Source organism: Engystomops pustulosus, chromosome 1, assembly GCF_040894005.1.
Source record: "Engystomops pustulosus chromosome 1, aEngPut4.maternal, whole genome shotgun sequence".
Taxonomy (NCBI): Eukaryota; Metazoa; Chordata; class Amphibia; order Anura; family Leptodactylidae; genus Engystomops; species Engystomops pustulosus.
Genome location: NC_092411.1, coordinates 173830465 through 173855105, shown reverse-complemented (window position 1 = coordinate 173855105; position 24641 = coordinate 173830465). Strand labels below are relative to the sequence as shown.

General features: G+C 42.3%; 2 protein-coding genes across 8 annotated transcripts in view; both read left to right on the top strand.

Moving 5' to 3' along the window:
• Positions 1 to 24641, top strand: part of ARHGEF18 (Rho/Rac guanine nucleotide exchange factor 18) — a 373611-nt gene that overhangs the window by 297151 nt on the left and 51819 nt on the right. For all 6 annotated transcript variants that reach the window (XM_072113897.1, XM_072113898.1, XM_072113894.1 and 3 more), the window contains 6 exons: positions 1682 to 1742; positions 12437 to 12575; positions 12797 to 12909; positions 13338 to 13478; positions 13559 to 13806; positions 16233 to 16358. In XM_072113897.1, the coding sequence (XP_071969998.1) occupies positions 1682 to 1742; positions 12437 to 12575; positions 12797 to 12909; positions 13338 to 13478; positions 13559 to 13806; positions 16233 to 16358 (828 nt within the window). The remainder of the gene's footprint in view (positions 1 to 1681; positions 1743 to 12436; positions 12576 to 12796; positions 12910 to 13337; positions 13479 to 13558; positions 13807 to 16232; positions 16359 to 24641) is intronic.
• LOC140067106 (uncharacterized) lies at positions 6092 to 9318 on the top strand. Of its 2 annotated transcripts, none has more exons than XM_072113892.1 (2): positions 6092 to 7977; positions 8104 to 9318. In XM_072113892.1, the coding sequence occupies exons 1-2, from the start codon at positions 6103 to 6105 to the stop codon at positions 8968 to 8970; spliced, it is 2742 nt and encodes a 913-aa protein (XP_071969993.1). In that variant the 5' UTR covers positions 6092 to 6102; the 3' UTR covers positions 8971 to 9318. The 2 variants fall into 2 exon arrangements, with proteins under 2 accessions (XP_071969993.1, XP_071969994.1); XM_072113893.1 differs by having other exon boundaries at positions 6092 to 8225; positions 8500 to 8725.

Sequence of the window (24641 nt, the reverse complement as noted above, 5' to 3'; positions counted from 1 at the left end):
CTTTCCTTGTTCCCCCCAGTCAGTAGAGAGAACCAACAATCGATACATTAAAGATGTGCAACATAGTAACTGGAAACCTCTAGACAGAACCAGGTCGGACAAGACAAAGGACACAGTAGGGCAGTGGGGAACAATGGGTACATGGAACTACAGATTAATATTATAGCCGGAGGTGCTAGGGTAAAACAGCCCCAGGAGGCTTACATACACGCTTAAGCAGAGGTCGCGATAACGCCTCTACACGCGTCATAGACGCGTTTAGAGGCTGATTTACTCCCCCAAAAAATCACCAAGCGTATTAATACGTGTGGCTGGAGGCAGGACAGGGAGGGACTTCCTGCTTACCGTCTGAGTCTCTCCCGCGGAGCGCCGAGAGATAGGTGAGAGATGGAGGAGCCGAGCGAGGGGTGGGGCAGGAGCCGAGCGAGGGGTGGGGCAGGAGCCGAGCGAGGGGTGGGGGGGAGCCGAGCGAGGGGTGGGGGCGGGATATCTGTTGCCAGGGCTGTGCTCATGATCCGTGTGCGTCTATGTGACAGCCTGATCATGTAATGTGACAGGGGCCCGATTATTATCAGTCACAGCAGCCCCTGTATATAGTGAGAGGCTGCAGGGAAGGTGCTGTATGCATCCTCTCTGCATGACTCTGTATACAGATCACTGATGACACTGATCCAATGGGCTCTTACCATTTAGATACCTGTTATCTTTGATCTATATTGCTCTGTAGACAATAAGGCAGTATTCACACAAACGTATTCCCGCCAGGCCATAGCCATGCAGGCATGCGTTCGGTGCCATGGAGAGGAGGAGGGGGGGTCACCCCACCCTTCTCCATTTAAATGCATTGGGTACTGGCCGTAACACTGGGAAAGACATGTCATTTTCCCGTGTACGGAGCGGTATTGCTCCATGCGGCCATTGCCATCTATTGAGGACATATGTACAGCCACAAGCTTGCGGCCGTACATACGTCCCCCATATGGTAGTGTGAATGTAGCCTAAGGGTGAGGTAATTACATACGTTTTCATACGCATCACAACAGCTCAGAAGAGATTTGCCTAACTACATTGGTGTCAACATTTCATTTACAAAACGCAAAGGAGTTTGCTGTGGGTGCCGGCAGAGCAGGCCATTTTGCACATAGGGCTGCAAGGTCATTATCAATGGCAGACAATGGCTCTTGTAGATGGTAGTTAATAAGTGTTTTGGAAAGTGCGGAGTGAAAATTTTGAGTCTGTGATGTTCCCTGAGTCACAGATAGCAGCTGTGCAAAATGTGATGATTGTGAATGCGATGGTACAGATTCCTTCAGTGGACATACTGTATGTACACATACATACACAAAGCTTTAAATATTAGATGTACCCCATGATCTGTACAGATATATGATGATGCTATAAATATATATATATTTTTATAATCTTTTGTGGTATTATTATTAATTTTTTAAATGACACAGAAGAGATTAGACTTGTTAATACAGACTTCCAGCATATTATCACTATCAGTAGAATTTTATGACTTATTTGGGAATAAACCTGATTATCCCCTTTCCTGGTGATTGTTGTTAAATATATTAGTAATTGTTGTTAAATTAATTAGTCATTTAGAAAATGTGGCATATTTTCATGAAACTTGACAGAAGATTTCCCTTGAGAAATGACAACATTTTTTTTTCAGAAGGACAATTCCTACAAGCCAGTAACCCCTACCCAAGTATCATCTGTGTCATATAAGCAAGGTACGGATCAGCATTTAGCCAAAAAACACCCACATTTATTCTTTGCCATTGGGCAGTTTAATGATGTCCTAAATGCAGGCACCATGGAATACAATTAGAAATGTATATATACCTCATGAATATTGTCTGTCAAGTGTATTATCTGTAGGTAGCTGCCATTTTAGCTTGGAAGAAAGAGATTAGATTCCTGCATTATTTGTTCCGCTATACATAAATGGAAAATACCATTCCGTGCATGGAACCCTATTAGTAACAGAAGTTATATAGTGACCTTTGGTTCACATTTTGTTAATTTTATTTGCTTTAAGGCATTCGGTGCTGGCACTAATTGCGGGTGTTAACCATTCTGGCGGCAAAGGTACCACGGGCATTTAAATGGTAGTGCATGGGCGGTTCCATCTTTATTTCAATTGGCACGCCCTGTGAAGTCATGAAAAGGTTGTACAGTGACCAAAAAATTTGCTCTTTATGAAAAAGTTGCTATTGTACAAAATCAAGTTGGTTTTTTTTTTGTACAAAAGTTTTTATTTTTTTAAAGTTTTATTTTGTTTTAGTAGATTTATGTACAGTGCCTACAAGTAGTATTCAACCCCGTGCAGATTTAGCAGGTTTGATAAGAAGCAAATAAGTTAGAGCCTTCAAACTTCAAACAAGAGCAGGATTTATTAACAGATGCATAAATCTTACAAACCAAAAAGTTATGTTGCTTAGTTATATTTTAATAAATTTTAAACATAAAAGTGTGGGTCAATTATTATTCAACCCCTAGGTTTAATATTTTGTGGAATAACCCTTGTTTGCAATTACAGCTAATAATCGTCTTTTATAAGACCTGATCAGGCCGGCACAGGTCTCTGGAGTTATCTTGGCCCACTCCTCCATGCAGATCTTCTCCAAGTTATCTAGGTTATTTGGGTGTCTCATGTGGACTTTAATCTTGAGCTCCTTCCACAAGTTTTCAATTGGGTTAAGGTCAGGAGACTGACTATGCCACTGTAACACCTTGATTTTTTCCCTCTTGAACCAGGCCTTGGTTTTCTTGGCTGTGTGCTTTGGGTCATTGTCTTGTTGGAAGATGAAATGACGGCGCATCTTAAGATCCTTGATGGAGGAGCGGAGGTTCTTGGCCAAAATCTCCGATTAGGCCGTGCTATCCATCTTCCCATGGATGCGGACCAGATGGCCAGGCCCCTTGGCTGAAAAGCAGCTCCACAGCATGATGCTGCCACCACCATGCTTGACTGTAGGGATGGTATTCTTGGGGTCGTATGCAGTGCCATCCAGTCTGCAAACGTCACATGTGTGGTTGGCACCAAAGATCTCGATCTTGGTTTCATCAGACCAGAGAATCTTGAACCAGTCTGTCTCAGAGTCCTCCAAGTGATCATGAGCAAACTGTAAACGAGCCCTGACATGACACTTTGAAAGTAAAGGTACCTTATGTGCTCGTCTGAAACGGAGACCATTGCGGTAGAGTACGTAACTTATGGTATTGACTGGAACCAATGTCCCCACTGCCATGAGATCTTCCCGGAGCTCCTTCCTTGTTGTCCTTGGGTTAGCCTTGACTCTTCGGACAAGCCTGGCCTCGGCACGGGAGGAAACTTTCAAAGGCTCACCAGGCCGTGGAAGGCTAACAGTAGTTCCATAAGCCTTCCACTTCCGGATGATGCTCCCAACAGTGGAGACAGGTAGGCCAAACTCCTTGGAAAGGGTTTTCTACCCCTTGACCCTCCACGATCTTGTCTCTAATGGCCTTGGAATGCTCCTTTGTCTTTCCCATGTTGACCATGTATGAGTGCTTTTCACAAGTTTGGGGAGGGTCTTAAATAGTCAGAAAAGGCTGGAAAAACAGATATTTAATCCAAACATGTGAAGCTAATTGTTCTTTGTGCCTGAACTATTTCTTAATACTTTAGGGGAACCAAACAGAATTCTGGTGGTTTGAGGGGTTGAATAATAATTGACCCACACTTTTATGTTTAAAATTTATTAAAATTTAACTGAGCAACATAACTTTTTGGTTTGTAAGATTTATGCATCTGTTAATAAATCCTGCTCTTGTTTGAAGTTTGAAGGCTCTAACTTATTTGCTTCTTATCAAACCTGCTAAATCTGCAAGGGGTTGAATACTACTTGTAGGCACTGTAAATTTGGTAGCAATGTGATCGGACCGAACCAAAGAATACATTTGAGGCATCATTGGAGCAGACAGTTAAAGTTGTAAAAACAGAGCCCACAAGAAAATGATGCAAATGTGTTTTCCCTTACGTCCCCATGACGGCCCACCTGGAGGATGACCCCTTGACCTCTGTGGGGACAGGAAGCAGAGAAGTTAAAAGGCCCCACCCCGGCATCCGTACTCCAGTGTCTTCCTGTCCCTACACAGGGCAGGGAGCAGAGATAGATCTCTCCTCACGGGCCTCCTCCAGGGGGGCAGTGGGGGGAGCACAAGTCTGCAGGCACGGGCCGACCCTTACCCTGCCAGTTCCCGGACCTCGCCTCGGCGCATCGCGCGTCCTCCCTGGCTCCATGGGGAACTGTTGTGCCGGCTCTACCCCCGACTCCGCGTAGTTCCAGGGTACCCGGAAGTCGGAGCACGCGTGGTGGCTCCGGTCACGTGCTCCGACGCGTCATTGGTGAACTTCCGGTAGCACCGGAAGTGACGTTTGGGGGCTCGGCGGCGCCAAAATTTAAAGGTTTGGTCGCAGGTAGTCACTCTGACTCTGAGGTCTAGATCGCCTACCACTACGCCGATAAGGTACTGTGCACTAAGCTGATGTGTTGATGTACTTGATTCTGCATATATTGTACTGCTGTATGTGAATAAGCCCTTACCTATGATTATAGGACCCATGGAAGTATCTGTCTTTTCTAGCGAGGTCCTGGCCATGGAATCTTCTGTATCAGATCCCCTGTCTACAGGCCTTGTGAGTGTCTTAAAGTTTAATGGGGCAGGGGCTCTATTCATATATATGTTATATCCCCTGTAAATACTAAGCTGTCACTTGTCTCTTGGCAGGAGCCGAAAGAGAAAGTGAGGAGCAAAGATCCCTCTAAAGATGGGAAGAAATCAGCCTATCGTAAATGCAACATGTGCAATACAAGGCTTAATTCTAATTATAAAAAACCAGTATGCAAGGAATGTCTGGATAACCTTCTAAAAGAAGAGCGAACAGGCTTTAGGGAAGAGATACGTGCTTTCATTAAAGAAGAAGTCCATTCTTCTGTAGCCTCCTCCATAGCCTCACTTAGCCTCCCTGGGCCCCCACCCAAAAGGGCCTTAATATGTGCCTCAGAATCAGACCCTGACTCAGAGGATAATTCCTCCTTTAAGGATTCTCTAGAATTGGAGCCGTCCACTTCTCTATCCGCTTCAAAAATGGAATCCAGATATCTGTTTTCCTCTGACGACTTAGACCAATTGCTTAAAGCCATTCGTGATACTCTAAAAATTGAAGAAGTGGAAGAAGCTAGATCCATTCAGGATGAGCTGTTTGGCATCCTTAGGTCCCAGAAAAAGAGAGTATTCCCCATTAATGATACTCTCAAACAACTCATTCAGGAAGAGTGGAGAGATCCTGAAAAGAGGATTTCTGTGTCTAAGGAATTCAGGAATCGTCTATTATTTGACGAAAATGATACTAAATTCTGGAATTCACCTCCCAAGGTGGATGTCCAGGTAACAAAATTAACAAAGCGCACTGACCTGCCCTTTGAAGATTCTATCCAGCTAAAAGATCCTATGGATAGGAAAGCTGACTGTTTACTTAAAAAAGCTTGGGAGTCTGCTATGCTTAATCTAAAAGCGAATGTAGCCACTACCTCGGTTGCCCGTACGATGTACTTCTGGCTATCTGAGCTGGAGAATCACATTAGGGAAGGCACCCCCAGAGAGCTCCTGTTAGAGACTCTTCCAACTTTAAAGTCGGCTACTGTCTTTATTGCTGATGCATCTGGTGAATCCGTCAGGTTCTCTGCAAAAGAAGGAGCATTGTCCATTGCAACTAGAAGAGCGCTATGGCTAAGGCAATGGTGTGGGGATTTCAGGTCAAAGTCCAAACTTTGCAGCATTCCATTTGAGGGAGAATTTGTGTTTGGTCCTGAACTTGACTCTATTCTGGAGAAGGCGGCGGACAAAAAGAAGGGGTTTCCTGAGGTTAAAAAACCACCCAGAAAACAGCCCTTTCAGGACTTTAGAGATCGTAAAAATTCATACAGAGGCAAAGGCAAGCAAGGGCGCTGGAGCCATCCGAAGGGAGGTAGAGGTAGAGGCTTCCTCCTCAGCTCCAGTAATTCAACCTCATTTGGGAGACAATGACGCCAGAGTGGGAGGAAGGTTACTAGGGTTCCTTGCACGATGGTCCCAGATCACATCCAACCCTTGGATTCTGGACATAATAAAGCAAGGGTACAAGCTAGAATTAACATCTCTTCCTCCCCAAAAGTTTATCCTGACCAGGCTGGGGTCTCAAAAATTGACTGCTTTAATTTTTCAGGAAGTCCAGAAACTCATTCAGATGGATGTAATTACACCTGTTCCAGAAGAAAAGTGGATGGGCGGTCACTTCTCCCCCTTGTTCCTCATCCAAAAGCCAAATGGATCCCACAGGATGATTTGCAACCTCAAAGGTTTGAACCAGCATCTCTTGTACAGGAAGTTCAAGATGGAGTCAATAAAGTCTGCAGTAACACTGATCCATCCAGGAGCCTACATGTGCACGATAGACCTAAAGGACGCATATTACCACGTCCCTATCTACCTTCCGTCTCAAAAGTTTTTGAGGTTTGCAATAGTCTCACCACAGGGGAAGAAACTATGCTTCCAATACAGGTCTCTACCTTTCGGGATAGCATCAGCGCCAAGAGTGTTTTCAAAAATCATCATAGAGGTCGTAGCCTTCTTAAGAATACATCAAGTCCTGGTCGTTCCATATCTGGACGACTTACTCATAATAGCGAAAAATCGAGAAGAACTTATTCTACACCGAGACTTTACAATCCAAACGCTACAGAATCTAGGATGGATTATAAACTGGGAGAAGTCTGCCTTGCATCCGGATACTCAGATCCTTTTCCTGGGAACCCTCCTGGACTCTGTGAACCAAAAATCTTATCTTCCCAGAGAAAAGTCAGAACGCCTGGTAGGTCAGATCAACGTTTTTCTCCATCGCCAGAGATGCTCGATAAGAGATGCTATGAAGCTCCTGGGGCAGTTAACATCTTGCATCCAGTGTGTCCAGTGGGCACAGAACCATACGAGAGTCCTGCAAGGTTGGATACTTCAATCATGGGACAAAGATCCCCTACATCTGGACAATTGCATCAGCATTACTCCTGCGGTCAAACAGTCCTTAGTGTGGTGGACCATTCCTACACACCTACAGAGGGGAGTTCCATGGCATCCTTGGCCCCTATCTATAGTCCAGACGGATGCAAGTCAAAAGGGCTGGGGTGCGAACATAGGAGGATCCTTCTTCCAGGGAAGTTGGCCTCCTCATATCCAAAGAATGTCATCCAACTATCGAGAACTGAGGGCAGTCCTGGAAACCCTGAAGACAGCCAGTCATCTTCTGGTGGGACAACACGTAAAAGTCCTATCGGACAACTCAACGACAATAGCCTACCTACAGCATCAAGGGGGTACAAGATCTCCAGACCTTTCAGACCTCTCGAGCGAAATATTCTCATGGGCAGAATTGAACATCAAGTCCTTATCGGCAGTTCATCTGAGAGGGAAGGACAACAAGGTGGCAGATTTTCTGAGCAGGAAAAAACTAGACCACAACGAATGGTGTCTGAACCAAAAAGTATTCCAGCTTCTAACCCAGAGGTGGGGAATACCTGTAGTGGATCTGTTTGCCACCAGGGAAAATACGAAAGCGGAACTTTTCTACTCTCTCAGTTATTCAGAGACCACCTCGAAGTTAGATGCATTCAGCCACAAGTGGAACGCTCCTCTGGCATATGCCTTTCCTCCTCTGCCTATAATTGCAAGAGTTCTCCGGAAAATTCAAAGAGACGAATCCAGGGTCATTCTCATTGTTCCCTTCTGGCCCAAAAAGAGCTGGTTTCCGCTCCTAAAGAAGATGGCTCTAGCAGAACCTCTAATGCTACCCATTCAGGAAGATCTCCTCCATCAAGGGCCGCTTTTTCATCCGAAGCCACAGGATCTCAAGCTCTCGGCCTGGATCCTGAAAGGAGCTTTTTGAGGGCAAAAGGCCTTTCGGACAAGGTAATCTCTACTCTACAATCCAGTAGAAAACCAGTTACCTCAGCTATATACCTGAAGATATGGAAGAAATTTATTTCTTTCTGTGGTCCAGCAGTTCCCAATCAATCTTCTCCTAATATCTTACAGATCTTAGAATTCCTGCAAGCTGGGTTCGACATGGGCCTTAAGACTAGTACCCTTAAAGTCCAGATTGCAGCACTAAGTGTGTTCTTTGATTCATCCCTGGCGGATCATAGATGGATAAAGAGGTTTGTAAAAGCAACTGTCCGAATCAGGCCCTCAGTGAAACCTTCAGTGGCTCCCTGGGACTTATCCTTAGTGCTAAATTTTCTTACTGGACCTCAGTTTGAACCAATTGAATCTGTAAGCCTTAGAAACCTTACCTTGAAAACTGCCTTCTTAATTGCAATCACTACTGCAAGAAGGATTGGCGAGATTCAGGCTCTATCTATAAATGAACCTTATTGTTTAATTTCAGATGACAGGATCATTTTAACGCTTGACCCAAACTTTGTCCCCAAGGTTTGCACAGCTTTCCACCGAAACCAGGAAGTGGTCCTACCTTCATTTTGCCAGAATCCAAGAGCTGCTAAGGAAATCAGCTGGCATTCCCTGGATGTAAGAAGGATAGTACTCAGGTACATGGAAGTCTCTAAGAGCTGGCGGAAGGACTCTAATATTCTTCTCCAATTCCAAGGGAAAAACAAAGGGAAGAAGGCCTCAAAATCGTCCTTATCCAGATGGATAAAAACCGTTATCAAAGAGGCTTATGAGGCTCTGAGAATGGCTGTTCCAGATACCATAAAAGCCCATTCCACAAGAGCGATGGCTACCTCCTGGGCTGAAAGAAGAGGAGCCACAATTGAACAGATATGTAAAGCGGCTACCTGGTCGTCTTCACTTACCTTCGCTAAACATTACAGATTGGACATTCCGAATAACATGGACCTTTCCTTTGGGAGAAAGATACTACAGGCCGTAGTCCCTCCCTAAAAAATAATTCATCTGGTATATCTCCAGGTGGGCCGTCATGGGGACGTAAGGGAAAAAGTGAATTAGTCTTACCGGTAATTCCATTTCCTTAGTCCACCATGACGGCCCATATATTTTTTCCCACCCTAGATATGTCATTTAATGTATTTAAAAACTTGCTTGATTTTATTGTTTGTGCATATTAACAGGCAATAAATCGGGTTGCATCCAAGCCGGTGTAGTTATTTGGTAGACACTGGAGTACGGATGCCGGGGTGGGGCCTTTTAACTTCTCTGCTTCCTGTCCCCACAGAGGTCAAGGGGTCATCCTCCAGGTGGGCCGTCATGGTGGACTAAGGAAATGGAATTACCGGTAAGACTAATTCACTTTTTTTACCCAATTTCACAAGATTTGCACGGCATGGAAGGACAATGTTTTTGTGTAGAAAATAAGCTTTTAATGCAGCTCTGTACATGGAAAAATAAAAAAGATAGGTATTTTTGAGGGTGGGGTGGTAAACATGAAAAGCGACAACTGAAAAAGGGCAGCGGGGTTAAGGGTTAATACTCTTCTAAAGCCAACCCTAACCCAGAAATGTTCTAGGCCACTGCCTACTGCAAGTTGAATGGTTTGTCCATACGGGACAAATTTCTGTCTTGGAAATTCAAACAAAGGTTTATGGCTTAGGTACAAAAAGGTATGGGGTGGTTTTTATGTTTTTTTTCTGTCTGTGCTGCAAAGTGTAGTTACAGAATGTCGATTATATTTGGTAAAACATAGAAGGAAAAAAAAAATGTTTAAAAACTGGTCTAACTGCCTGATGGATTACATAATAGCAAAAATAAGATATGCTACCTTATTACGCAGGTGGTATGTGGCCAAAAATCCTGTCCCTGCCCTGAATCCATGATGCTGTCGGTTCTGGTCATTAGACTTGCTTGCAGGAACCTGGATATTATATGACAATGTGAACTAACGCTTAAAGGGTACCTGTCATGGCAATTTGGGAGACTAAACCACCCACAGGTCCTTACGGACCAGTGGTTTTGTGTCCCAAATCGTTGTTTGGTATTTTTAAGCGATTGCATTAACCCGTTAAGGATGCAGCCTTTTTCGCTCATTTTAATATCTTATAATTTATATAATTTTTTTTTAAATCGTTCCTACCGTATAATGCAATACTACTCTATTGCAGTATTTGGCATTTTTACATAGGATTCATTGCAATGAGCCATTGGCTTATTGTATAGAATCTTCAGAAACCATGCAAGTCAGGGCAACCTACTGCCGCTCCCTGATGACATCAGGGGGAAAGACGATCTCAACAATACTGTCTTTTAAATACTGCCGACGTCGCAGCTGCCAATCAGGGGTTAACACCCGCTATTGGTGCTAGTACTAACTGTGGGTGTTAGCTGCAATATTCAGCAAACTCCATCTCTGTATGAAGAGGGCTCACCCCATAAGCCCACTTCATACACCCTTCATAGCTCGCTGATGTATATATCTGTCAGTGAGCGTAAATGGATTAAAAAGAAAGCAAACATTATACTCCCTTTGTCCCTCATGCCCTTCAGCGGCTGCGTGATGCAGCAAGTGAAGCCGGCGTAGTAAATCCCGTTTCACTGTGCAAGTGCCATAGGTACAGTGCATGTGCAGTAAAGCTAGGGCATTATTCCAGCTTTACTCGTTGCACGCAGGATCATCGGACTCACATCAAGATGAGTATAAAAGATAAATTTTTTTTAAGGCACTTGAAGACTATTCAGGACCTACATGTCCATAAGGTTTAAGGTCCCAACTACAGTTGTTTACTGCTGGTTCTGGATGAAGGTATTGGGAAAAAAGCAGTAAAAACCTGCTGGAGTCATAAGACCTACGACTCCATCAGGTTTTACAGCTATTTTTCACTACCATATCTTATCTTTATCTAATATGCCCCGCAATCCATGTCTGAGGAGGGTCCCTACAAGGACCAGAATGTTACTTGTTTTGTATTGCTCTACTATTATACTGCTATGAACGAATAAATACTTTAATGAGCATCTAACAAAAAGGGGTGTGCCACATTTTTCTTTGCTGTACAAGACAGAGTTGTATCCTATTTGTGCAACTTGGCTTCCATTGAGTGACGTGTATTATTTTCAGAAAAAGTCGCAAATTACCCTCTCTCCACCTCCGCGACCATTTTTTGGAAAGCGGGGGTAGAGAAGGATGGTACAGGGGAGTCTTGGCCAGCCGAACTTACTGTAGCTTGCACCAGGATCAATTCCACAACAGCAATATCTAGTGCATCGAGAGAATAATAAGACTGACACAATGGGGCAGATTTATCAAGTGGCTGAAAGTCAGAATATTTCCAGTTGCCCATGGCAACCAATCACAGCTCGGCTTTCATTTTATCAGTGCTCATGAATATTTTAAAGGGGAGCTGTGATTGGTTGCCATGGGCAACTAGAAATATTCTGACTTTCAGACACTTGATAAATCTGCCCCAATGTGGCCGAAGGATCAAAGTGTCTGAGACAGAAAACTGGAGTAATTTGCATCTGAAATGCTGTGTGCCACATTTTTTGAAGGTTTACACCATTTTAGGCACTTTTTTTCGACTTGGAAACTAGGGGGTGGGATGGGATAGAAAATAGCCTGTTCACGAACACTCATAGGAGGTGCAAAGAAGATCATGCCAGTCTTATACTGTACCAGATTAACAATCCAGCATCAGAGACAATGATTAATTGTGCAGAGGGGTCCGTCTGTAACTAGGGGTCGTATGTAAGTCGGGTGTCCTTAAGTAGGGGACCTCCAGTAGCAATGTGTTTGAGTCAAACAACCCCTAATGTGTATTTGTAAAGCGCTGCGGAATTTGATGCACTATATAAATAAGGATTATTATTAATAATATGTGTATTTGTGTACAGATGATTGATATAGTGTGTTGCTGCCTTGCCTTTGTATTTGCTTTCTAAATCTGAAAAAGCTTACATAAGTGATGTATAGAGGAGGCTTTGCACACGTTCAGCTTACAAATAAGATTGCCAATTCACACTTTGTTGAACAGTAGTCATTTATCTCGGAGATACAATCGGCTGTTAAAAAGCGCCAGGTGAAGATGTAGCTGACTGGCAGCCATAAATACCTAGTCAATAATGGTTAGTTGCGTATCACAAGGGGTTTCTAGAATCATCGTGAGGGGGTTTCAAAGCCAGAAGTCCAAGGAGACTGGCAGATCACACAGGTGGCCTGGAACTGGCAACAGCATGGGAAATGCCAGCCTCAGAAGAGACCATGGAAATGGCTACCAGAGTTTCCCCACTAGAATTTCACTTTACAGCTCCTACCCAAGGAAATGGGGAAGAAACTTTGTATTTGAGAATGAGCTTTTGACTTTTCGCATTTTTTCTGCTCTGCGCCAAAGGGCAGAGAAAAGTTTGCAACCCGACAGGAGTTACTCAGTTTCCAACTCAGTATTTGCCTCTGTTGCAGCTTCTTTCAAGGATCATCCTCATATTGCTATTGTGGGGCTTGATGGGACTCATGCACAGACCCGGGGACTCGGAATGACTGTCACTAATAAAGGAAATTCAAGAGTGGAAATACAAGCAACATCAGGTAGCCGCACTAGGTAAGATCCATGTCTTCTTCTTTTTCCCAAATTATGGGTTTCTTCTTTCTAACTTCATTGTGTCTAGAACAAGAGAAGGCAAACTGATGCTAAAAAACCTCAGAAGATTATTATAAATATTATTGAGCTTGAATATATTGTGGTATCATATTTTATATGCACAGACATTAATTTCCATAAAAATAATTAATAAGATTTTTTTATATCTTTTTATTTGGCAGTTCAACAACAGCAGAAATGGATGAATTTGACTCCAGTTTTACAAAATTAAGGATCTTTACAGATGACAATGTTTCCCTGGCTCCATCTACCACAGACTCTGTATTTGTGGAAGGTAAGTCATAGATGCACAGACTGCTAATTGAATGGTGCACAAGAACTGAAGTTCCATTAACGTCTACGGAATTAATTCGAGTAGTAGTGTGCAGGGCCATGCTAGTGTAATTGAAAGCTTTCCTTTTATGCCTTTGCTCAGAAATGTTCATTCTTAACACTGCTTAGTCAATGAAAGGGGATGAGAAAAGCAAAACATTTTCTAATATTCCAAAAATTGCTAAATAAACTGTATGATGTTCTATTACTGATGTTTATTTTGTTGAAACTTTTAAAATTCCATATCAATAATCTATCATATTGAAGATTTTAGGAGTTGGCTTAAAGGGAATTTTCCATGCCAAAATAGTCTATTGCCAGGGTTTGTTATCGCTTTATTAGATAAGAAAAGCCCTAGTAAACCGAGTATTTATTTTCTCCACCTTCCAGATGCTTTTTATTCCACGGTGAGAGCTGAATTGGAAGCTGATGCTGTTGAATTTGAGTTTGAGTCTTGGAGTAGTGCAGTAGAGCCTCAGTATGCTAAAAAGCAGAAGAAAGAAGTCATGAAGCGTCAGGATGTTATATATGGTAATGAAATACCTGTCGTTTTTTTCTTCAGCATTTACTATTAGACAAATAGTTTATAGTTTTAATCTTCATGTTTTCAGAACTCATGCAGACAGAAATGCATCACGTACGAACACTAAAGATTATGTTAAAAGTGTATTGTCGAGCACTAAGGGACGAACTGCATGCAAATAAGGAAGTCTACCAGCTCTTTCCATGCGTTGATGAACTTTTGGAGCTACATGAGCAGTTTCTAAAACGTTTTAAAGAGAGGCGTAAGGAGTCTCTAGAGGAAGGCAGTGATCGCAATTACATCATACAGAAGGTGGGGGACATCCTTGTGCAGCAGGTGAGCACTAAGATATTTATCATGTTATACAAAACATTGTTCTAGCTTGTATTGAAAAACATAATGGGGACAGTTATCAATTGGGAATGATAATAGTTTCATGTACCCAAAATAACAATTTGCATTTTAATAATATGTATGAGAGGAGCTAACAGCCAAACTGCACATAAAGTGAAGAGTATGGTGATGTGCAATATAAAATCCAGGTGTCAATCCAGGTGTTGAGACGGAGAATCTGACCAACATGGTTCTTATGGCACAGTTCCTATACCTGCTTCATAACTCTCCTGTTTGGAGTATTTTCTGCTTCTTTATTTAGCGGAAAATAGTGCCCCGTGCAGCGAGTTAAGTATGGGGGGTGGGGGGGCTTGCTTATCTTTATCTTTATTTTCTGGCTGCCCAACTACAGCAGATGAAGGACTGGGGGCAAACTCCTAGCATGACTCCTTTGCTACTGGAACAGGGGTAGACCACACTTATATGAACTCAAAACTTGGGCTCAGGTCTGGCTGCCAGATGTTATTCCATCTATCTTCACTTCACAGGGGACTCCACTCCAGGGAACACAAGGGATGCAGCTGTCAGGGAGCCAGATAAAGTTTAATATGAGTTATCATTTCATCCACAAATGACAGAATTTTGAAAATAGCATATCCCCAAACAGTTTTTAATTGTTTGTGGAATCACGGGGGAGGCTAAAAATCATCTCTGGTTATAGGTTCCCTTTAATATTCTGATTTCTCTGTTTCTAGGTCTTATCAAAACTGTATATAGAATTACATTGCCTTCTACCCCTGCAGTGTGTATCCTGGGTCTGGTTTAGGAAGCATCAGATAAGTCTGGTGTGATGCTGGGGATGGCTCGAATGCTGTATCAAGTTACAAACTCATTGGGGCACATGTATCATAGTTTCAGCTAGGCAAATTGTCAAATTTTAGCGACTTTTGCCTTTTTTGTGCCATTTTTGCAACTTTTAACCTAACCAATTTTTGCCTCATGTATCATTATCCAGGGCAGGTGCAAAGGAAGTTTTTTTTTCATCGACCCGATTTTTTACATGTGAATTGGAATTATTTCACATGCTTTAACTGTTTAACATTTTGCACAGTAACCTCTTTTGTCAAAATTCTTTAAAGGGTGAGGTCACACATAGCGGTTTAATTGCGTTTTTAATGCATTTAATGCAAACTAATTACAACAGATGAGGAGAAGTGATTTGCCTTATTTCATTACTGTTAACATTTGCATTTACAAAACGCAATATAAACGCCAAGTTAACGCATGTGTTTGTAAATTCAAATGTTAACAGTAATGTAATTAGGAAAATCAACTCTCCTCAGCTGTTATAATAGGTTTCAAAATGCATTAAAAATACAACATGTTAAATCCCAAATTAATAGTAGTGTTCTCTCCTGTATATAACCCCCTCACGTGCCTTGTGTCCATGTGGATTTGAGACATTTGCAACAAAAAATCTCAAAAAGAAGCCAAAATGTGCGCCTGACCGGATCATACATAAGGTGCAAAAAAGAGCTGCCAAATGTCTATAAAATTCACCACAGAGAGACAAAACTATGATACATGTGGCCCATTGTGTATCACTGTATTCAAACTTCTCCTCCTACTCTGCAAGAATATGTGACTAAAATAATTAGGCCAGAGAAGGTGGTGTATTTGTAGAGGAAAGCAGAAAGGAAGATTAAGTAGATCTAGGGTCCCTGGCTAGACTCTCATGGCCTACCATTTATACAACTACAATGGAACGTGTTGCTTACTCTACCATAACTGGAGAATTAACATCCAGGCTCTGAGCCGTGTCTGTTGTCTTACTTTTCTATGGGGGACAGGTATCAAACTTTTGGCTTGCCTTTTTCTTTAATATTTGAGACTTTTCATGGTTCTAGTGCTCATTTGCGACTTTTTGTGTGCATAAAACGGTCTCCTTACAAAGTTCGCCATCGTCTAGTTTCCTGCAGTGCTCCTGATCCTTGATGCAGTGTTAATCCAGATGTGAAAGTTACATCTTTTAAAAAAAGTCACAGATTTTGCGCAAATCTATGGCTGCCCCTGACCAGGCATAGAAAATAGCTGGGGAACTGTTTGCAACTTTTGGAGACTTTTTACGCTCCTGCATTCTGGAACTATCCAGAGATATGGGATGGTTGTGTGGATTTCCAAAGACTGGTTATCAAACTTTTAATACAGATGTTGGGAACATAGACAATATAAGTATGCGTTATAGAGGGAACTCCCACCACATATGAGTCTGGAAGAGGTGCCATAAAGAGAAGAAACAATCTGTTGTTAGGGAGTGGCAAGGTCCTGGTGTTCTATAGTGTCGGTACAAGTGAGTGCCATGAATATATTACACTATTGAGACTAGAGATTTGATATTTTCTTTTAATATTTCTGCCCTATGTGCTTAGTTCTCAGGAGACACTGGAGAGCGGCTGAAGGATAAGTATGGTGTGTTCTGCAGTCAGCACAACAAAGCAGTCAGTAACTACAAGATTCTAATGCGGGAAAATAAGAAATTTCAGAACCTAATGAAAGTAAGTACATAAAACAAAGATAAAATATTATTATAAATGGTCACTGACTTTTCATCAATTTCAAAAAAATTTACAGTACAGTACAAGTAATTACAAAAAAATGTGCAATACAGTGGGTTAAAAAAGTTTACATATCTCTAGAACTTATAATTATACTTTAATGATACAGCCAAAAATGTAAAAGTATTTTCTGAATACTTTGTGTATGTCTATCATAATATATCAAGCGTTTTTGAAGACTGCTGCATATAAAATAACTAACTTAAAGGGGTATTCCAACGAAGACAAAATTCTTAAATATACCCAGAATGTCAAAATAACACTTCTCTAATTCAGTGCATGCACACTACACACGCACAGCCCAGGGGGCACACCACCACTCTATGTACCTCCCTACCACTTACGTGCCTATAGAATGCTACTACACTGGGTAACTCTGCTCACCGATACAGTCACACACTTTATCCACCTTCTTGCTGCCACCGCCTATAATTATGGCTTACCAGATGCCTACTGCAGGACCTCATACATACACCCAGATAGATGCAGTTCACTTGGACACACACTGCTTATAACTAACTGCTAGCAAATAGACACTCACAGGTTAACACCGCATAGTGGTAATTCACATCTTCAAAGGTATATGGACGTATATAGCAAACTTATTAAAGAACAATTTAATTTTCAAAAGGCACACTAAAACAGACATACATGAAAGTAGCAAAATAAGTAGGGTTCTAATAAAGAAATAAAAAGACGTCTTACTAACTAGATTGGCAAAGATAACCCTGGAGGAGAATCAATGAAATGCCGGACAGCTCTGCAAAACTTGTTGCATCTCCTGAAACTGACCCCAAGTAAATGTTGGTATGTTCTTTTTGAATAACCACCTAATCCACCCCTTTGTCATGTGAGAGGGGCATGGCTACACCTGCATCAAGGTGGGATGCTGGGTACATACTTCCTAATTATGTCATATAATCTTCCAGGGATCTCCTAAGGAGAAGATATGTACGACTTCCTCCCCAAAATGAGTTTACAAATCTAGCAGTACCAAACACCACTTTGAAATATTTAGCCATTTGCCTAATATCAATTTTGTGTGGGTACAAAATCCATGAAACTTGACATTATAAAAATATCAAAGGATGCTGATAACAGATTCATTGACAAGAAATTCAAATAAAATGGGTATGAAAAATATTCACGCTTTTTTAAATTTTTCACTCTTTGTTTCATTGCAGCCAATTGGTAAAATCAGAAAAGTTCTTTTTTTGCTCATTAATTTGGACTCTGCTCCTCATCTTGAAAAATAAAAACATAAATGTAGATATTTTTGCTAATTTATTAAGCAACAAAAACTGAAATATCACATGGTCATAAATATTCAGACCCTTTGCTCAAAGCACCTTTTTGAGCTAGTAAAGTCATGAGTCTTTCTTGGGAATGATGCTACAAGTTTTTTACACCTGGACTTGGGGATCCTCTACCATTCTTCATTGCAGATCCTCTACAGTTCCTTCTGGTTGGATGGCGAACGTTGGTGTGCAGCTATTTTCATGTCTGCAGAGATGGTGAATTGGGTTTAGGTCATGGCTATGCCTGTGCCAGTCAAGAATTGTCACAGAGTTGTTCTGAAGCCACTGCTTTTTTTTATTTCAGCTGTGTGCTTAGTCATTGTCTTGTTTGAAGGTTAACCATTAGCCCAGTCTAGGGATCCGAGCATTCTGGAAGAGGTTTTCATCCAGGATATCTCTTTACTTGGCCGCATTCATCTTTCCTTCAATTGCAACCTGTCGTTCTGTCCCTGCAGCTGAAAAAACACCCCCATAGCATGATGCTGCCACCTCTACCATGTTTCACTGTTGGGATTGTATTTGGCAGTTCTTGAGCAGTGCCTGGTTTTCTCCACACATATTGTTTGCACAGGAAGCCCTGACAGGTGGAGTGCTGCATTGATAGTTGACTATGTGGCACTTTCTCCCATCTCCTTACTGTGTATCTGGAGCTCAGCCACAGTGATTTGGGGGTTCTTCTTTATCTCTCTCGCCAAGGCTGTTCTCCTACGATTGCTTTGCTTGGCTGGACGGCCAGGTCAAGTAAGAGTTGTGGTCGTCCCAAACTTCTTCCATTTAAGGATTATGGAGTCCACTGTGCTCTTAGAAGCCTTGAGTGCTGCAGAAATTATTTTGTTTTATTTCCCAGAACTGTGCCTTGCCACAATTCTGTCTCTGAGTTCATTGGGCAGTTCCTTAAACCTCATGGTTCTCATTTGCTCCGACATGCACTCTGAGCTGTGTGATTATATAAAGACAGGTTTGTGCCTATTCTAATTAAGTCCAGTTGGTTTAATTAAACACTGCTAGATGAAGGAGTCAAACAATCTCAAACAGTAAATCTGTTAATCAATCTAGAAGTAAATGGACATCATGTGAGTAAAATATAAGTGTCCCAGCAAAGGGTCTGAATATTTATGACCATGTGATATTTCAGTTTTTCTTCAATATTAAATTAGCAGAAATATAATAATGATTATCTTTATTTAACCCCTTAATGACTTGCCTTTTTTAGTTTTTTCACTTCCATTTTTCACTCACCAACTTCAAAAATGTATAACTTTTTTATTTTTCCACATAAAGAGCTGTGTTATGGCTTATTTGCTGTGTAACAAATTGCACTTCATAGTGACGGTATTTAATATTCCATGTACTGGGAAGCGGGAAACAAATTCCAAATACAGGGAAAATTGTGAAAAACCACATTTGCGATGTTTTCTTGTGGTCTAGGATTTTACAGCTTTCACTCTGCGTCCCAAATGACAGGTCTACTTTATTCTTTGGGTCGGTACGATCATGTGGATACCAAATTTGTATAGGTTTTTATAATGTTTTCATACATTTAAAAAAATTAAAACCTCCTGTACAAATTATTTTTTTTTTATTTTATCTTCTGGCGCCAATAACTTTTTCATACTTTTGTGTATAGAGCTGTGGGTAGTGTCATTTTTTGCGAATTTGATGGCGTTTTCATTGCTATAATTTTTGGGACTGTGCGACCTTTTGATCCCTTTTTATGAATTTTTTTATATTTTTCAAAATGGCAAAAAAATGCCATTTTCGACTTTGGACGCTATTTTCCGTTACGGGGTTAGACGCAGTGAAAAAACGTTATTATATTTTGATAGATCAGGCATTTTCGGACGCGGCGATGCCTAATGTGTTTATGATTTTTACTGTTTATTTATATTTATATCAGTTCTAGGGAAAGGGGGGTGATATGAATTTTTAGTTTTATTTTTTTTTTTTTTTAAACTTTTTTTTATTTTTACTTTTACTATTTTTCAGACTCCCTAGGGTACTCTAACCCTAGGTAGTCTGATTCATCCTATCATATACTGCCATACTACTGTATGGCAGTATATGTGGATTTTACTGCCCATGCATTACAATGTGCAATTAGCACATTGTAATGCATGGGTTAAAACGAAGTAGCCTCGGGTATTCAGAACACCCAAGGCTACCATGGCGACGGATCGCCGCTCCCCGTGACGTCATCGGGGAGCGGTGATCCGCGACAAGATGGCGCCATCTCTTTGATGCCGCCGGCAGCATTGCCCGCGGCGAACGAGGTGAAAACACCTCGGGAAGGGGTTATATAGCGCCATCAAATTCTGCTGTGCTTTACAGATCACATGGAAAATTTACATTTCTGTTTTTTCTGTCAAGATTGGGTCCAGAGTGTACATTAACCCCTTAAGGACCAGGCCCTTTTTCGTTTTTGCGTTTTTATTTTTCACTCCCCATCTTCAAAAATCTATAACTTTTTTATTTTTCCATGTACAGAGCTGTGTGATGGCTTATTTTCTGCGTAACAAATTGCACTTCGTAGTGATGGTATTAAATATTCCATGCCGTGTACTGGGAAGCGGGAAAAAAATTCTAAATGCAGTGAAAATGATGAAAAAACACATTTGCGCCATTTCTTGTGGGCTTGGTTTTTACAGCTTTCACTGTGCACCCCAAATGACATGTCTATTTCATTCATTGGGTCAATACGATCACATGGATACCAAATTTGTATAGGTTTTATAATGTTTTCATACATTTACAAAAATTAAAACCTCCCGTGCAGAAAAAAAATTCTTCATTTTGCCGTGTTCTTGCGCTAATAACTTTTTCATACTTTGGTGTATGGAGCTGTGGGTGGTGTCATTTTTTGCGACTTCTGATGACGTTTCCAATGCTTCTATTTTTAGGACTGTTCGACATTTTGATCACTTTTTATAGAATTTTTTCTATTTTTCAAAATGGCAAAAAAATGCCATTTGCGACTTCGGGCGCTATTTTCCGCTACGGGGTTTAACGCAGTGAAAAACGGTTATTATATTTTGATAGATCGGGCATTTTCGGACACGGCGATACCTATTGTGTTTATGATTTTTACTGTTTATTTATATTTATATCAGTTCTAGGGAAAGGGGGGTGATTTGAATTTTTAAGTTTTTTTAATATAATTTTTTTTTTTTTTACTTTTTTTTATTTATTTTTTTTTACTATTTTACAGACTCCCTAGGGTACTTTAACCCTAGGTTGTCTGATTGATCCTACCATATACTGCCATACTACAGTATGGCAGTATATGGGGATTTTGCATACCATCTATTATAATGTGCAGATCGCACATTATAATAGATAGCCTCGATCATGACAGCCTGGGATCTTTGTGTGATCCCAGGCTGTCATGGCAACGGATCGCCGCTCCCCGGTGACGTCACGGGGAGTGACGATCGGAGCCAAGATGGCGGCGCCCACGCGCCGCCGGCTCTTTAATGCCGCCGGCAGCTTTGCCGGCGGCAATCAAAGGGTTAACACCCGCGATCGGTGCAAGCACCGATCGCGGGTGTTAGAGACGGGCGTTTGCTTCATTATGAAGCAAATGCCCGGTGAGTATGAAGAGGGCTCAGCCTGTGAGCCCTCTTCATACTCCCCCATGCGCAGTAAGACGTAAGGGTACGTCTTATTGCGCTATGGGGTTAAAGGGGTATTCCCATGAAGACAAGTTTCTTATATGTACTCAGGATAACAAAATAACACATTCTCTAATTCACTGTTCAAAAAAATACAGCATTTCACAGAAATAAGTCCAATTTGTCTCTATCAGTCCTGGTGTACACAATTTAAGTTGCCCCTAGACACGACCCTGTAACTTCTGATTTCGGCTTGGGTGGCCGCCATCTTGGATTCCTGTGTGACCGCGCGGAGCTGAGATTTCTGTCTCTTTCTGCACTGTGCCTGTAGCCACGCCCCCTGAAGTCCTAGAACAGAGCTTACACTGATTCACTTCCTGCCAACACTCCGTGAGCAGAGAGAAGCTGCAAGCTACAAACTTCAAGGATCCGGGGGAATGAGGAGGCAGGCACATATCTGTGAGAAAACAGATGTAGCAGTGCTGACAGTGTAAAAGTCTTGTCACGCCTCTGTCTGTCACGTCTCTGTCTAATAATAGGTATCTCATGGATATCCTCATCCCTCGTTTTTTTTTCACCTCTCTTTCTATGTGTGAGTGAGAACAATGTCAGAAGCCAGATGAAAGTGTATATACATCTTGTACACTGATAATCTAACCAAATTGTCAGCCCACAGAACTAGATGGAGTATAATGTGACTGCTTAGAGATTCCCTGTACACACCCTGGGATTTTGCACTCAGCAGCCTAGAGAGTGTTCACATCAATAAAATTGTAAAGTAAGGGGTAAAAATTATCTTTATTGTGTACACATCACTATGGGATTGAGATTTGAGAATTTTGTTTTGTGGGAAAACCCCTTTTAAATGAGCAAAAAAGAACTTTTTGGATCTTACCATTGCCTGTAATGAAACAAAGAGTGAATTCTTTCCATACCCACTGTATACAAGTTATGAACAGGCTTGCTTTGAAGTATAGTTATGCATAATATAAGCCACCAGTTTACAGACATGGAATACACACACATGCAGGGGCGGACTGGCCATAAGACCCACCGGGAGAAATCCCAGTGGGCCGATTGGTTTAGGGCCGGTCCGGGGCCGGTCTGGGACTGGAGGGGCCGGTGAAAAAATAAAAACACATGAACTCGCCTTTCCGACGCCCCGACGCTGCTCCCCTGCTTGATCCCAGTCCGGCCGCGGTGTCAGCTCCGTACAGGCCGGCGTCGCGCAGGCCATGACGTCAGCCGATTGCCGATGTCATGATCTGTGCGACGCCGGCGCGTAAGTTGCTGTCACCGCGCCCGCGACTGGGATCAAGCAGGGGAGCAGCGTCGGGGCATCGGAAAGGTGAGTTAATGTGTTTTTATTTTTATGTACTGCGGTGGGGGTGGCGCTGTATACCGAGGGCAGGCTGTAAACTGGGGCAGGCCCTGTATACTGGGGCTATGGGCTGCCTGGCTATATACTGGGGCAGGGGCTGTCTACTGGGGCTATGGGCTGCCTGGCTATATACTGGGGCTATGGGCTGCCTGGCTATATACTGGGGCTATGGGCTGCCTGGCTATATACTGGGGCTATGGGCTGCCTGGCTATATACTGGGGCTATGGGCTGCCTGGCTATATACTGGGGCTATGGGCTGCCTGGCTATATACTGGGGCTATGGGCTGCCTGGCTATATACTGGGGCTATGGGCTGCCTGGCTATATACTGGGGCTATGGGCTGCCTGGCTATATACTGGGGCAATGGGCTGCCTGGCTGTATACTGGGGCAATGGGCTGCCTGGCTGTATACTGGGGCAATGGGCTGCCTGGCTGTATACTGGGGCTATGGGCTGCCTGGCTGTATACTGGGGCAGGGGCTGTTTTCTGGGGCTATGGGCTGTCTGGCTATATACTGGGGCTATGGGCTGTCTGGCTATATACTGGGGCTATGGGCTGTCTGGCTGTATACTGGGGCTATGGGCTGTCTGGCTGTATACTGGGGCTATGGGCTGCCTGGCTGTATACTGGGGCTATGGGCTGCCTGGCTGTATACTGGGGCTATGGGCTGCCTGGCTGTATACTGGCGCTATGCGCTGCCTGGCTATATACTGGCGCTATGCGCTGCCTGGCTATATACTGGCGCTATGCGCTGCCTGGCTATATACTGGCGCTATGCGCTGCCTGGCTATATACTGGGGCTATGGGCTGTCTGGTTATATACTGGGGCAGGGGCTGTCTGGTTATATACTTCGGCTATGGGCTGTCTGGCTTTATACTGATTCAGTTCTACTATGTCCTTTATATACACTGATGCCCAAAACTGTACACAATATTCCCTGTGTGGTCTGAAGAAGTGATTTGTATAAGGGCAAAACTATGTCTTTATCATGAGAATATATTCCTCTGTTAATACATCCCATAATTTAATTTGCTTTAGCAGCAGCTGCCATGCTCTGGTCACTAAAATGAAGTTTACCATCTACCAATATTTCAATGTCTTTTTTTTCTGATGCAATTTTTACCAAGTAATTGACTGTTTAGAACATAATTGTACTTTTTGTTTCCATGGCCTAAGTACATAACTTTACATTTATTTACATTAAACCTCATCAACCATTTCTCTGCCCATTCTTCCAGCTTCCACAAATCCCTCTATAATGTTATACTATCCTCCTCGGTATTAATTTCTTTACACAGCTTAGTATCATCTGCAAATATTTAAACTTGACTGCATAAACCCTCTATAAGGTCATTAATAACAATAAATAAGGGGCCCTGTACTGATCATTGTGGCACCCCACTGGTAACTGAACCAAATCTGAGAATGTTCCATTAATGTGTCGTCATTAGTTAAACCCCTTTCAAAGTGATCTTACACAAAAATCCCCTTGAACGATCCGCTATAGAAAAAAGGAAGAATAATGGACAATCACTGTTATAATACAAATAAAATTGTATTTTATATGTATTATCATTGTGTATGAAACTTTCTCCTGACCGTTCTCCTGTCCAAGTTGTTGGTTCTGCAGTCTCTCCCTTTTCAAGTCGTGGACTCTGCACCAGCCTCTATATGTTAGACCGCTTGTATGAACAGAGAAAAGCCATTAATGATTTTTTGATGATGCAAGTGGACAGGGTTACTCCCTTGTGTAACTTTGATGTCAGCCACTGACAGCTCATGCGTGACACCTGTCGTTTGCTCAGGCTCTTTGAAGAGATCACGTTATTTGTCAGTCGCCAAGACTACGGGATGAATAACGTCATTCCGCTGCTTCTTGTCCTGGAACAGATGCTGCAAAATCTGTCTGATCAGGGCACTGGAGAAGTGGCCAC